The sequence below is a fragment of the Podarcis raffonei genome, chromosome 7, assembly GCF_027172205.1.
Source record: "Podarcis raffonei isolate rPodRaf1 chromosome 7, rPodRaf1.pri, whole genome shotgun sequence".
Lineage (NCBI taxonomy): Eukaryota > Metazoa > Chordata > Lepidosauria > Squamata > Lacertidae > Podarcis > Podarcis raffonei.
In genome coordinates this window covers 50,349-64,584 of record NC_070608.1, presented here as the reverse complement: position 1 = coordinate 64,584, position 14,236 = coordinate 50,349, and the positions used below count along the sequence as shown (strand labels likewise).

At 53.1% G+C, this 14,236-nt stretch overlaps 1 protein-coding gene across 2 annotated transcripts in view; it reads left to right on the top strand.

Annotated features, from left to right (window-relative positions):
- Positions 1–12,555, top strand: part of FAM83H (family with sequence similarity 83 member H) — a 28,084-nt gene extending 15,529 nt beyond the window's left edge. For both annotated transcript variants that reach the window (XM_053394978.1, XM_053394980.1), the window contains exons 2-5: positions 1,151–1,626; positions 4,875–5,039; positions 6,036–6,160; positions 7,118–12,555. In XM_053394978.1, coding sequence (XP_053250953.1) covers positions 1,168–1,626; positions 4,875–5,039; positions 6,036–6,160; positions 7,118–9,731 — 3,363 coding nt within the window. In that variant the 5' untranslated portion in view covers positions 1,151–1,167 and the 3' untranslated portion in view covers positions 9,732–12,555. The remainder of the gene's footprint in view (positions 1–1,150; positions 1,627–4,874; positions 5,040–6,035; positions 6,161–7,117) is intronic.
- The last annotated feature ends 1,681 nt before the right edge of the window (positions 12,556–14,236 follow it).

Here is a 14,236-nt window from a genome sequence, read left to right as displayed (position 1 = left end):
AGGAACAGCGGGATGGCGGCGCTGCGCCTCCCTGCTGTCCCCTGAGCTTATGGGGCTGGCCGATGTCTGCCCGGCGCGAGGGGCGCTCTGCTTCAGGGCGCCCCGCCCACCGGGCGGCAGGCTGCTATCCGCAGCGTGGGGAGCCCTGCGGGGAACTCCCGCAGGGCTGCCTAGGCTGCGGATGTGTTCCCGAAGCGCCGGGCGCTCTGCTTTCAGGGCGCCCGACGCTCCGGGAAGCAGGCTGCTATCCGCAGCCTAGACATCCCTGCAGGACCTCCCGCAGGGCTGCCTAGACTGCGGATGTGTTCCCGAATATATGCATAATAGTCAGGGAGAGCCCCTGTGTCAGGCGAGACCTGGGCCTGCCCCTCTGCCCCTCCTGGGCCGGCTACATTGGAGGAAGCTGCCTCCCCCCTGCTGGGAGGTTCCGTCATGGGTGATCCTGCCGGATGCTGGATTAGGAGAGGGAGGAAGACGTGCTCTCTGCCCTCCTCTTTCTCCATACCATCCAGGATAGAATAATAAAATCACAGAACATTAGAGTTGGAAGGGACCCCCAGGGGTCATCCAGTCCAACTTCTTGCAATGCTCCCATCAAGCTGTATCCCCATTTTATACTGAATATTTATATCTTGCTCTTGGTACTTATGAATGAAAATTATTTTGGTAATTTGGAACTCGGTGTATTGTATGCATAAGGTGCATTTATGGCTTTTATGTATTTGTGTATTTTATGTACTATGGCATTTATGGATTTATGTACTTTATGGCTTTTATAAGCCTCTTTGAGTTTATTTTATGAAGAAACTTAGGATACAGATCTTAAAAATAGCATAAATGAATTGCCAGGGAGCTGAACGGGGACCTAGTTGTGGCCAGATGCACTCCCTGTTGAGTTTTGCAAACAGTGTGTAGAAACAGTAGCTAAGTCATTGATTAGGGGACTGAGGGTCATCCTTTCTGTGAGTAAAATATCTGTCTCATGGAATTATGCCAAAATTATAGTTACCTAAAAAGCAGATACTGACCCATTTCAGAATTCTTTGTCCTGCTCTTAGGATCCCACCCTAAGAGGGAGGGGACGGTGGCACGTTTTGTGAGTCGCTCTGGGCCTGTTCTGCTGTGACACGGCTGCCTCTTCCCTCCGCAGTGCCCCCATCTGTCGCCATGGCTCGCCGGTCTCAGAGCTCTTCGCAGGGCGACAACCCCCTGGACCCCAACTACCTCCCACCCCACTACAAGGAGTACTACCGCCTCGCTCTGGACACGCTGGCTGAGGACGGGGAGGAGAACTACCACCGCTTCCTGGCCGAGGAGGGCGCCCCGGACTTCCTCTGCCCCTCGGAGGTGGAGCACATCACCCAGCACATCCAGAAGCCCCAGTATGCCCATCAGGAGGGCGGGGGTGGCAGCACAGACTCCGGCCCCCACGACACAGACATGGATGGCTCCTCTGGCACTTACTGGCCCATGAACTCTGACCTGGCCGTTCCAGAGCTGGACCTGGGCTGGCCTATGGTCTTTGGGTTTCGAGGGACGGAGGTGACCACTCTGGTGCAGCCCCCACCCCCAGACAACCCCAGCATCAAGGAGGAAGCGCGCAGGATGATCCGGGCGGCCCAGCAGGTGAGAGATCAGGAAGGGGGCTGTGGGAAAAGGACGCTGGCAGGAGCCCAAAGGCAGGCGGACGGGCGGGAGGAAGGAAGGGGGAGGTGGGCAGGATCCAGCAGTTTATGACATGACTGCTGCTGTGAAAGCTCTCTGCCCTGAGCCTTTGGGGGCTCCATGATGTCCCTGCTGCCAGTCCTTAAGAAGGAGCTGCACTGGCTCCCAATTCAGACAGGGCACTGAATGCTTTATGGGCCTGGCCAGGCAGCAGACATGGCAGCAGTTATCGGTAAGCACTAGGGGTGACCAGGGGTCACAGTGGGAAAAGTTAGCGGCATTTGCTGCTGTGATGAACCAGTTATCAAAGCCCATTTCACAGAAGGCAAAGTGGTGTGACTCAGAGACATGTAACTTGCCCAAGAGCCTGAGAGCAGTGGAACTTGCTTGAGCGAAGCTGCACAGGGTTGTTCTCTGTGTTGAATGAGTATCCCTCTTTTTCCCGCGTGGCCAGATGCTAAGGAGGACGGGGCTGCTATGCTTTAGTGGTGGATGAGGGCACTTCAGATGGCATGATCAGCTACACATCCAAAAGCTTGTGTTTTTACTTTAAAAATATTATAGCCTGCTTTTCATTAAATCCAGGGCTCAAAGCAGTTTTCAAAATGGAAACATACAGTCTACAAAATTTAAAACACAGATTGACATCATAGATTAAAACATCAGAACAACATTCATGGTGCAAAGACTTTCTCAAATAAAACAGTTTTAACATAGCAGGAACGGTGTCTGCCGGATTTCAAGTGAGAGGGCGCTCCATCAAGCTGCCCCCCCCCAAGGCACAGCAATTCCCTCTTCTATGCAGTGATTAAAGGAAGTTGCAGGAGTCCCTTGCGCTCCTTGCATCCGGCCTCCCCCTCCCACACTCATTGTCTGCCTTCATCTGTCCCCCTCCACCTTAAGGCTCCATGGAACTTGCTTCGTTCTGTCCCAACTAAATGAGTGGACTCCCACCCTTATGTGCTCCTCAGGAGGACTCCTGACCTCAAATAAACACACAGGAGTAACAACAACCCCTTCAGAGGCAGCTCAAACACTGAGACAAATTGGATAGTTATAAAAATGCTTAATCAAAGGCCACAATTTCCACTTTTTGTATACACATCCACCCCAAAGTGTAATAGGAAATAAAAAAACAATATTTTGCTTAAAAAATGCTTCCCAAGCCTCACACTTTCCCTTTTTAAAGCTTATTGGTGAAATTCGAGATCGGAACAGAGATCTGTTCCAATACTATTATGTGCACCTTTTGCAAAAATAATAGAAAGAAATAAATAAAGGAGGAACGTTATGGAGGAGTGTTGTAATGGAAGAGCTGACACCGCCTTAACTCACATGTTGTACATGCCTGTCCTATCATGTCCATTAAGCAGAGGAAAAAGCAGCAGTAGCAGCACTCCTTGCTGTGCTCCTTAGCAGGCGGCATTCAGAGGTTTCTGACCCTGGTAGCCACTGAAAATTAACAACAACAACGAAGCCTCCCTCTGAAAAAAGTTGTGAGATCTGTTGCACCTGAGATATCCCAGGCTGACTCTCCCCCACCGCCATCTTGTCTTCTAGTAGTAAGCAGATCAGATCCTCCCGCCCAAAGTCTGCTTGCCCAGCAGGGCACAGATGCACTTACCACAGTGGTTTTCAACCAGTGTGCCGTGGCACCCTGGGGTGCCTTGAAGGATGGGCAGGGGTGCCGCAGGCAACACTGGCCTCTGTCCCTCTTTCCTCCCCTCCCTCCTCTGATGCCCTCTCTTGTCTCTGCCTCCCAAAGGCTTGTACAGCTGTTGGTTTCAGCAGCCCTGGCTACAAGCTCCCCAGGCGAATGCTGCCTCTGGGGCTGGCCAGGGGGTGCTTCCCAGGCCCCTATAGGGCAGTGTGAGGAGGTACCTCTCTTGGGGGTGGGGGGGCAGCTCAGAGCCCGGGGTGGCAGCAGCAACTGCCCAGAAGACTCCCAAGGGGAGGGGAGGCTGAAGGAACACTCCACAAGGGAAGATTTGCAAAATGACAGCAGTCTGGCAAAGCAGAAATACAGGAAGGGGTTTTACCTTTTGAGGCTACAAAGGAGAGAGACGGAACATGCACACAGGGCTTCCAGATATTTAGAGGGTGCTAAGCAAGGGCTTCTGAGGTAAAGGAAGATATGGGGCTGGCTAGCTAGCTAGAGGAAAGGATCCAATGTAAATGGTTTCAACTGACGTTAACATTGCATTTTTATATTGTTGTAACCCACCCTGGGACCAAGTGATGAAGGGAAGGTAAGAAATCTAATCCTCATAATCAATAATAGTAATAGTAATAAAGCTGGGCTTGTTAGTTATGGGCCACCGGGAGGTGGTGCTGATCTAGAGGGGTGTGCTGTTGGGGGGGTCCCTCTTCCTTCCTGCCTGCTTGCCTCCCCCACCCACCCAAGGAGCCCTCCTACGGATTTGACCATCTGCCACGTCCTAGGTGCAGATTCTGTCTTGTCCGGAGGTCAGTTCCACACAATGCAGAAGTCGGGCCTTTGCTGTGGTGGCTCCCCAGCCCTTGGAATTCCTTCAACTTGGAGACCAAGACAGGCTTCTTTTCAGCACCTACCAAAGACCTCCTCCTTCCAACAAGCCTTTCACATTGAGACTCTTCCAAGCCTGCAATTGTATTAGAGTTGTTTTTGAGAGATGTTTATTTGCTATCATTTCTTGCTTGCTGCCCTGCGCTTCTTTGGAAGGAAGAGCAAGATAGGAATGTGATTATACATGAGAACTGTGAGGGGAACTTCCTGGCCTTTTCAGTCTTGGTATAAATGGGGTTTTGGGCCGGGGGGGGGGGCAGGCTGCTATGCACAAAGCTGTCAGCTTTGGGGCTACTGTTGAATCTTGTCAGTTATTCATTGCTTCCATGTATAGACTGCTTATTATCAGTAGATCCTTCTTTGGTTATTAAGGTTTTGCTATTGAGATTTCCAAAAACGAAGCCTTCCACACCCCAGGGGCCCAGCAGAGAAGGCCCCCGTAGGGTGACTGGACTTTTATTTACACTGCTTCCTGTGAGCTCTGGCTCTGGTCAGGGAATGGGAGGCCAAGGGCTGGCAGCTCCTTCAAAGGGCAGGTGTGGGAGAGAGGGGCTGAGCCCTGCCAGGGCACCTGAGGCTGCTCCCAGGAAGTCAGTCCTCTGGCTTCCCAAGATGGAAAGAGAGTCCTGTGAGGTGTTAACCTGCCCTTTTGCCTTCCCTCCAGGTGGTTGCCATAGTGATGGACATATTCACTGATGTGGACCTGCTGGGCGAAGTGCTCGATGCTGCAGCCCGCAGGGTTCCTGTGTACATCCTGCTGGATGAGATGAATTCCCAGCTCTTCCTGGACATGGCAGCCAAGTGCAGAGTCAACCTCAACTACGTGGAAGTAAGCACAGCAGGAGGGGGCAGGGGCTCCCATGGGGCAACGTGGCACTAGCACACAGGGTGCAATGTTGCGCCCCTTTGGTACCCCAAAACCCAAGCCCCCCAAACAGTGCAGGCAGCTCTGAGAACACCAGCAGAGCCTGGCTATTGGATCAGGCCCAGGGGAGCCCATTGGGTCCAGCATCCTGTTCTCACAGTGGTTGACCACAAGTGAGACCCGAGCACAGCCACACTCCCTTCCTGGGGTCTCCAGCAACTGGCATTCAGAAGCATTGCTGCTTCCAGCTCTGGAGGCCAAGCTGAGCCGTTGTGGCTCTAGAATCATAGAATGGTTGAGCTGCAGAGATAGAAGGACCCCGAGGGTCATCCAGTCCAGCCCCTGCAATGCAGGAATCTCAGCTGAAACATCCCTCACAGGTGGCCACACAACCTCTGCTTAAAAACCGCCAAGGAAGAAGAGTCCACCACCTTCTGAGGGAATCCGTTCTGCTGTCAAAAAGTTCTTCATAAGGTTTAGTTGGAATCTCCCTTCCTGTTGGTTTGAATCCATCCGTTCGGGTCCTGACCTTTGGAGCAGCAAGAAACAGTTTGTTCCATCTTTCATGCGACAGCCAGGAGCCACCAATTGCCCTCTCCTCCTCCAGGAGTTTGTCCGTTCCTTGTTTAAAGCCATCTAGGTTGGAGGCTGTCACTATCCATGGTTTTAACAGTGCTCTGCAGAAAGAAGGACTTCTTTTTGTCCTGAATCTTCCAACATTCAGCTTCACTGGGTGTCCATAAGTAGAAGCTCTATGAGAGAGTGGAGGAAACCATGCTGCAACGCACACACACACACCCCCTCCTGCATTGATTCCTGCATTGCAGTGGGTTGGATTAGATGACCCCAGGGATCCCTTCCAACTCTGCCTCTTTGGAGCCTGCAGCTAAACAGCCTGGGCTGGGGGGAACAGTGGCTTCCTTGGGGATTTTGCTGCCTGATACCTCTCTTGCCTTGCAGTTCCTCCGGGTGAGAACAGTTTCCGGCCCCACCTACTACTGTCGCACCGGGAAGTCCTTCAAGGGGCATGTGAAGGAGAAGTTCCTGCTGGTGGATTGCATGGTGGTGCTGAGCGGGAGTTACAGGTGAGTGGAGGGCAGGGGAGAGGCCACAGGTGGCTTGATTCCTTCCTGCTGCAACAGACTTCAGCTGAGACGGCCGCCTGGGCAATTGAGGGCTGTGATGAGCCTTAGGAGGGAGGAGGAAGTGCAAATGGCCACCCAGCTGCCCCAAAGGAGGAGCCTTGGGGTGGAGAGGGCCAGCCATGGGTGGGGAAGCTGGCCAAGATCCTAAGTCAGGAGGGCAAGCAGAAATCCATCCACTCTTGGAGCAACTGGGCCTTGCAGCAAACTTTGGGTGTCCAGGCAGAATCTCTCAAGGCAGAGCAGGAGTCAGGCATTTCCCCTTGCTGGGCCAGAGCTCTTTGGGTTACAGTAGTGGGGAGGCCCTGTCCAGTTCCCAGAGACCTTATGGAGGATGGGGGGTTCATAAGCGAAATAGCAGAAATAGGTCTGCCTTTTGCTGTTCCAGGACTCCAGTTCTCATTGCGAGGCCTTGGGCTTGGATGTGACTCGCACAAACAACCCGTCCCGACTGTAATTCTCCTTAGATTATAAGGCTCTGGCTTTGTACGTTCTTATGTGGAATAGTTATATTCTGCCTTTTAATTTGAAAGACCATCCAAAGGGATTTCAGCATTAATACAACATCACTAACAAGTAGACATTATTCTGCTTAAAAGCAGGCACTGCTCAAGGCCCTTTGGAACCAGAGGCAACCAGCAAGATATTAAAGGGAAACGGCAGCAATAAGGAGCCCTCTCCCCAATTCCAGGCCATTGAAGGCACAGGCAGAGTTATTTTAACCTGGCACCTGATATCTCTGGGGAGGGAGTTCCACAAAGGGGATGTCACCCTCTGGGAGTGGTGCCCACAGTATCCTGTGGGTACAGGGAGGAGGAGGGGGCCTCTCGCGCCTGCCCTGCGAGGCAGAGTGGCCACTCGCAGCAGTAACGTGCCCATCTCTTGCCTGCTTCTCCACAGCTTCATGTGGTCGTTTGAGAAGATCCACCGGAGCATCGCTCACATCTTCCAGGGAGAGTTGGTGGCCAGCTTTGATGAGGAGTTCCGCATCCTCTTTGCCCAGTCAGACCCGCTGGTTCCTCCTGCCAATGTCCTGATGAAGGCGCCAGAGAGCTTCATGGCACCCTTTGGCATGGCGCCCTACGGCAGCAACCTGCCCCTCTTCCCCAAGAAGCACCCCCTGCTCTTCCCCCGGGAAGACAACCTTTTCTCGCCGCTGATGGACAGGGTTGACCCAGACAGGTACTTCCTGTCCTCCTTCAGAAGAGACGACATGCTGCGCCACACCTTGGAAGGGTCAGCGATGCGGATGTATTCCAAGAAGGTGGAGATGGAGAACTCCCAGCTGGACCCCATCCGGGGCTTTCTCCGCTCAAAGCAGCTGGAGATGGACTCCTTCAAAAGGCACAGCTTTGCAGAAGGCACCTTTGAGAACTTTGCTTCTTCAAAGCAGTTTTCCAGGCAGATGTTCATGAACAATTTGGATGATTTTAAAATTCAGTCCAGCCATTTTCAGAAAGACCAGTTCTACCAGTATCAGTTTGAGCATCCTCACGGTGCCAGCAGGCCCCAGGGGCTCTTCGAGAGAATAAGGGGAGGCAGGCCCGGGTTCAACGAAGTGGAGGATTACGCCGACGGCTTCCGGTGCCCGGAAGTAGAATCCGGTTTCCCCCAGGAGGGCTACCCTCTGCGGCTGGACTACGTGCCTTCCAATTCCTCCAAGGAAGTGAGGCATGGCTCTGACCAAGTGAATGTGGCTGGGAATGGCCCTCTTGGGCTGCCCTCATTCCGGACACAGAACATGGGGCAAAAGTTCATGTGCCAGACCTCCCCAACCCAGAAGCAGAGCCTGGAACAAAGGCTGTTCCTGCAGGACCAAGACCAGGATTCAGATCAAGGCAAGAAAGTGCAAGAGAACCGAACTGGCCTGCGCAACTGGAGAATTTCCTCCTACCTGAGTGGGTACCAGTCTGACCCAGGAGAGGAGGGTCTCCCGACGCCCATGGAGTCAGAGGCCTACAACGAGGTGCTTGGCCCCACAGAGCCCCTCCCACGGTTCCCCAGTGACCTCCTCCCCTCTTTCAAAGCCCCACTGCCACTTTCAGGAGCTGAGAGGCCAGCTGAGGAGGCCTCTTTGGTGAAGCAGGATCCCTTCAGGAGCAGGATCAACCCCTTGATTCAGAGGAGCTCACGACTCAGGTCGTCCCTTATTTTTAGTGCTGCCAAATTGGACCAGCAGAACACGTCGGCTGAGAAAGTCCAGATGATTCAAAAAGAGCAGACATCCAGCGAGGTGACGAAGGACAGCGAGACAGTCAAGACCACCACCGCTTCCAAAGTAGCTGAGCTACTTGAGAAGTATAAGACAGTGGGCAAAGACTCAGAAAGTACGACCGTCAGTCACACAAAGGCCATGTCCTCTTTCCTGCAGGAAGAGTCCCAGAATGCAGAGAGGAAATGCACCAAGTCGGTGCAGTACAAGATCTTGGAGAGCCACGTGTCAGACTCCAAAGACTCTCTTGGCAGCTACAAGTTGCACTTGGAGTCAGATAGGGCATTTGGAGAGTCCACCTCGGCCGGCCAGCTCACTGACGTGCTTGGCAAGGATCCCATTGCACAGATAAGCGGTAAAACAGACAAGCTCGCTTCTCGGTTCTACCCAATAGAGAACAAGCCCAGTCTTCCAGAGGAGAGCCTCATATTTGTTGGAGAAACTCAGAAACGAGCTCTTGCAGAAAGACAGGAGAAGCTTTGCTTCAAAGGGGAAGCTCAGAATCTGCCCGAGACAGAATTCAAGAAAGCAGAACAAGCCCAGACTGTGGAAGTTCCCTCCAAGGCTCACGGCTCCAACAGCTCCCTCAATAAGCCAGAGGAAGACGGCGGTAAGCAGGAGCAGAGCCCACGGGAGTTTTTCAGGAAAGGATCTCTCAGGCTAAAGCAGCTGCTGAACCCCAAAGGGGAGAAGAAGCCAGAAGAAGACGCCACCCCTGAGAGCTGGAAGCCAGAGAAGCCAAGTGCAGGAGGCCTCAAGCGACTGTCCAAAGGTGACTTCCAGGAGGCGATAGAGGAAGAGAAGTCTCCAAAGCCGGCTCCTTCCCCCCTTGTCTCCAAAGGCAGCCAGTCCCCTCAGCATCGGTTTCCCTCATCCACATCCAATGTCCTCTACAGCAGCAACCTCCGGGATGACACAAAGGTCATTCTTGAGCAGATTTCTGCTAACAGCCAGAAGAACCGAGCGGAGCTGGCCAGGCAGCTGCCAAGCTCCAGCAACCCAGAGCTGTCCAAGTCGGCCACCAGCCTGGACCACAGAGCTGAGGAGAGAAGCACCGGGATCCTCCGGTCGGAGAGCTTTGGCAGCCACAGGCGGAATCTGCAGAGGGACCCTTCGGAGGACAGGGACTCCCTCCTGAAAAGGATGGAGAGCATGAGGAAGGAGAAGCGGGTTTACAGCCGGTTTGAGGTCTTCTGCAAGAAGGATGAGCATGGCGAAGAGGAAGGTGAGCCCGATGCCAAAGACAAGAAGGTGGGCAAATTCATGCCCAAGCTCCTGGGCACATTCAAAACAAAAAAGTGACTCTGATGTTGCTGCCCACCTTCACCTCTCTGGTCCAGAACCGCTTTGCCTGGGACAAATGCTGGTGGGAAGCCCTCCTGTCAGGACAGCTGCGTTGACCCCCCCCCCCAGCTGTGGAATGGGTTGAGCGGGTGGCTGGGCTGGTGGCAGGGGGGCTCTGGGCCCCTGGAAGGGGGACAAAAGGGGCACCAGAAGGCGCTGCTTCAAACCAAACTCTGTCGGGGGGAGGGGGGCCCAGCTGACATGGAGTTCTGTAACCATCTGTCAAAGCAGCTTTCTGTGACAAACTTTCTGCTTCAGTGTCAGGAGTTGGCGGGTGCCAAGCTGCTTTTTGGGTTAAGATCCAGCCTTTCTCTGGCTTAGTGCCAACCTCAGCGAAAGCATCACTGGCCACTCTACAGCGGTCTTTGCAGCACCAGAAGATGCCTACTTGACCAGCGCTGGGGACCCACCACTTAACCAGATCTTTCTCAGAGAGATTGTTTCTACTCTCTCTCTCTCTCTCTCTGTGTGTGTGTGTGTGTGTATGTAAAGCACTTGAGGGGCTGCAGGGTAGGCTGAGACTTAGGCTGGTAGAGCTGGCTGGGTGCTGACTTCCACCACTGCACATGTCGCTGTTGCAAGGCAGATGAGGCTTCCTCCAGGCACTGGCAGGAAGGAAGAAGCAACCCTGCTGGGCAGGGTGAGGATAGGAAGAGGAGACGGCAGTTCTGCTCTGCTGAAGGACAGGGGCTTTTGCGTCACATAGGTAGCTGCTTCTGCACCACCCTTCTTCTGACACTTCCCCTCCCGCCCCAATCCTGATACCCTCCATTGTCACTCTGGTTCCCCCAGGCACCCTATTTATTGAGCATCCTCCATCCTGACTTGCTTCCACAAAGCTGCTGCACAGGAGACAAGGCTGCATCCAGCCTTCATTGGGCATTTGTTCTCATTTGCTTGCTGGGAAGTTATACGACAGTGATCATCCATCTTGGTTGATTTAGACATCTTGCTGCTCATCATTCATTCATTCCCCCCCCCCTTTTCAGTGGGTTTCCCTATCACTTTCCTAATTGCTCAAAGGCTGCTTTTTTAAGTGGTGCTGGGGGGACAGAGAGGGGTTTGAATCATTTTAATTGTGCAAACCTGAATTTACAGCATGAATTGCTCCCATGAGTCTGGAGGTGCGCAGACTAAAGTGGGCTGCTCCATTTCAGACTGCAGGCGGGGCTAATGTGATAGAATGCTCCTTCATAAGTAAATGTTCTTCCTTCCACATAGAAAATGGCTTGCTGGCTTAGTCTTCCTGAAATGATCGTTGTCTATGTGCAGGAACCCTTTCCCTGGGAGGAGCATTCACTCCTTTGACCTCCATTCTGAACTGCAGCAGCCAAGATGCGGCTGGCCCACCTGGGGCAGGAACTGCGGCTGAGTGGAAGAGGGCTGCCCCAGGGCAGCGAAGGTCCCTGGTGCCTCCCGTTAGACCAGTCTCAGTGAGCAGCACAGCCAGGAAAGGCTTTGCAGAAAGAGGAGAGGTGAATCAGGCCATGGACAGAAGCAGCCGGCAAGGGGAGCAGACACACAAATCATGTTTAATGGCTGTGGTTCAAGTTGCCCACCCTGCAGGAAGGATTGCCAGCAAGGGGACTCAAGCCAGGTCTTGGCCAGGAATCCCACCTCCCGTGCAGCAGTGAGGGTCTCATGAAAACCATTGCCCACACATGCTGGACCAGGAGCATTTAAAAGAGGCAACTATTTATGCCCCTGGAATTAAACCAATAGGCATGTAAACCACCACTGCTTTATGAGGATGGTTTTCAGGGTGAGAGCAAAACCCACGCAGGTTGTTAGAAGCTGGCAGCCAACAGGGAGAACCTGGTGTCCCTCCCTTTCCTCCTTGCGCTGCCTCTCTGCATGCTGCCTTTGAAAGACAGGTTCTCTTGGTGAGGAAGCACAGCAGTGCTTCAATGGAAGCATGCAAAGCAGCCATGTCCCTTTTGGGGGCTGTCACTCCATTACTGCTTCCCCAAACATAAGGGGCCTCTCCCCAAATCTCAGGGTGAGGGGGATGCTACCCGCAAGCGTGGGCAGCCACCAGGCTGGAGCATTTCTCATCGTTTCGATTGTATGAACTTACAAATTCATGGAGGAGAGTAAGGTGACTGCCAGTCAGGAGGGCCGTGTCCCGCCTCCAAGAACACCAGTCGCCACAGGGAGAGGCTGTTCTGCTCATGTTCTGCTTGTGGGCTTCCCAGGAGCATCTGCTGGGCCTCTGAAAGGAACCCAGTGCTGGACTGAAGGGCCCCCCCCCTTTGCTCCAATTCCACTGCAGGGTTCTCTGTCTCTTCTGGACATCATTGCCTTGTGCCAGATGCTAGTTGGTTTGGGTTGTGAATCTCTTGAGAAGTGAAGAAACGAAAGAATCAAAGTAGATGATTCCCAGAAGGCTGGGAATATTGCACTGAAGAGCAGAGGGGACCATGAATGACTGCAGACAGGCCCAAGCCTGTGGAGTGTCCTGGCTTCATGTGCAGAGCCACAAGCCTCTGCTAGTCCTGAAGCACAGTTTGCCCCTCTCTGTTTGTTGCATCAATTGAATTAGTGTAAGTTGCTTAAAATGCCAACTGGGTAGCATTCAGCTGTCCACTGAAATGTAGAAGCTACTTCTGGAGCAGGGCCCACAGGACTGGCAATTGGAGCAGGTGACAGGCGGAGGCCACCCAGCCAAAGCCACAGCAGAGGGGAGGGGGCACAGAAATACTGTATCAGGAGGGTTGACATTCTGCACTAAAAGCAATAATAAGTTCTGTGACTGGAATAAACTATGCAAATGTACATACAATTCTGGAGTCTGTCATATATTTAGATTGCAGTAACAGGAGAACAAGGGCTCCGAAGCTTGAGTTGTCTTTTGGGATCAAGTAATGGGAAGAGTTGTGTGGCTCAGGAATAGGGATGGGGATGGCTGTCGTCCTGCAGGCATGGTTTGATTCTTCATAGAATCATAGAATTGGAAGGGATCCAAGGGTCATCTAGTCCAACCCCTGTAATGCAGGAATCTCAGCTGAAGCATCCATGACAGATAGCCATCCAACCTCTGCTTAAAAACCTCCAAGGAAGGAGAGGGAGACTGTTCCACTATCGAACAGCTCTTACTGTCAGAGCGTTTTTCCGAATACTTAGTCATGATCTCCTTTCTTGTAACTTGAAGCCATTGGTTCGAGTCCTGTCCTCCAGAGCATTCTAGCTCCCATCAGCCCCAGTCTGTCTGGCCAGGGATGATGAGGACCGTAGTTCAGCAATGTCTGGAGGGCCACAGGCCCCCTGGCTAGGTAAATGGGAGGGTGGGAGGCTGCATTGCTGGGAAAGGGTCTCCACCTGCAAAGGCCACCTAGTGCATGTTTCTCTGGCACTCCAGTGAGAGCCACTGAGAGCCATCCTGAACAAATGAGCTTTTCACTCATGACTGCCCACCCCACCACCGCATCCAAGCTGCAAGTAAGCTCCTCTGAGACCTTGGCTAGCCTCACCCTGACTTCTAAGGAGATGCCAGTGGAAGAAGAGTTGTGGCAAATGTGTGTTCTGCTCATGGCAAAATTTCCAGCCCTCCTCAAGGACATTGCCCTGGGGCTTAAGTGGTGCCTGGGACTGGGGTGAGAAGCAGTTGGGGGATTCAAAACCAGCCACAGTGCCATCCAATTCAACAAGTATTTACTTAGACAACTGGCAAGGAAGTCCAAAGAGACTTTACTTCAGAAGAGGAAACTTCTCAAATATCAGAAGGTGAAAGGCAAGCAGGTCACAGACAGTGAGGCTTCGGAGTCCCAGTTGCTGGAAACTGCAAGAGGGGACAGATTCTCTTGCGCTTGGTCATGCTTGCGGGTTTCTGATTATGGGCGCCTGTGGCTACTGTGAGAACAGCATGCTGGACTAGATGGGCCTCCTTTAGCCTGACCCAGCTGCAGACTATTCTGTATGGGACGCTATTGGCGCTGGAAGGTCATCAGTTTGAATCCTGTTGCTTTGTCCCAGCTCCTGCCAACCTAGCAGCTCCAAAGCATCCCAGCGCCAGGAGACAGGCACTGCAGTGGTGTCCCATTGTGCCAGAAGCGCTTCAGTCCTGCTGGCCCCTTGACCTGGAAGTCTCTGCGGACAAATGCCAGTTCCATAAGCCTGACAGTGGAGATGAGCTCTGCACCCCACAGTCGAATTCAAATGGACTTAACCGCCCAGGGGTCCTTTAAAAGGTAAAGGGACCCCTGACCATTAGGTCCAGTCGTGGCTGACTCTGGGGTTGCGGCGCTCATCTCACTTTATTGGCCGAGGGAGCCGGCGTACAGCTTCCGGGTCATGTGGCCAGCATGACTTAGCTGCTTCTGGCGAACCAGAGCAGCGCACGGAAACGCCATTTACCTTCCCGCCGGAGCGGTACCTGTTTATCTACTTGCACTTTGACGTGCTTTTGAACTGCTAGGTTGGCAGGAGCAGGGACCAAGCAATGGGAGCTCGCCCCGTCCCGGGGA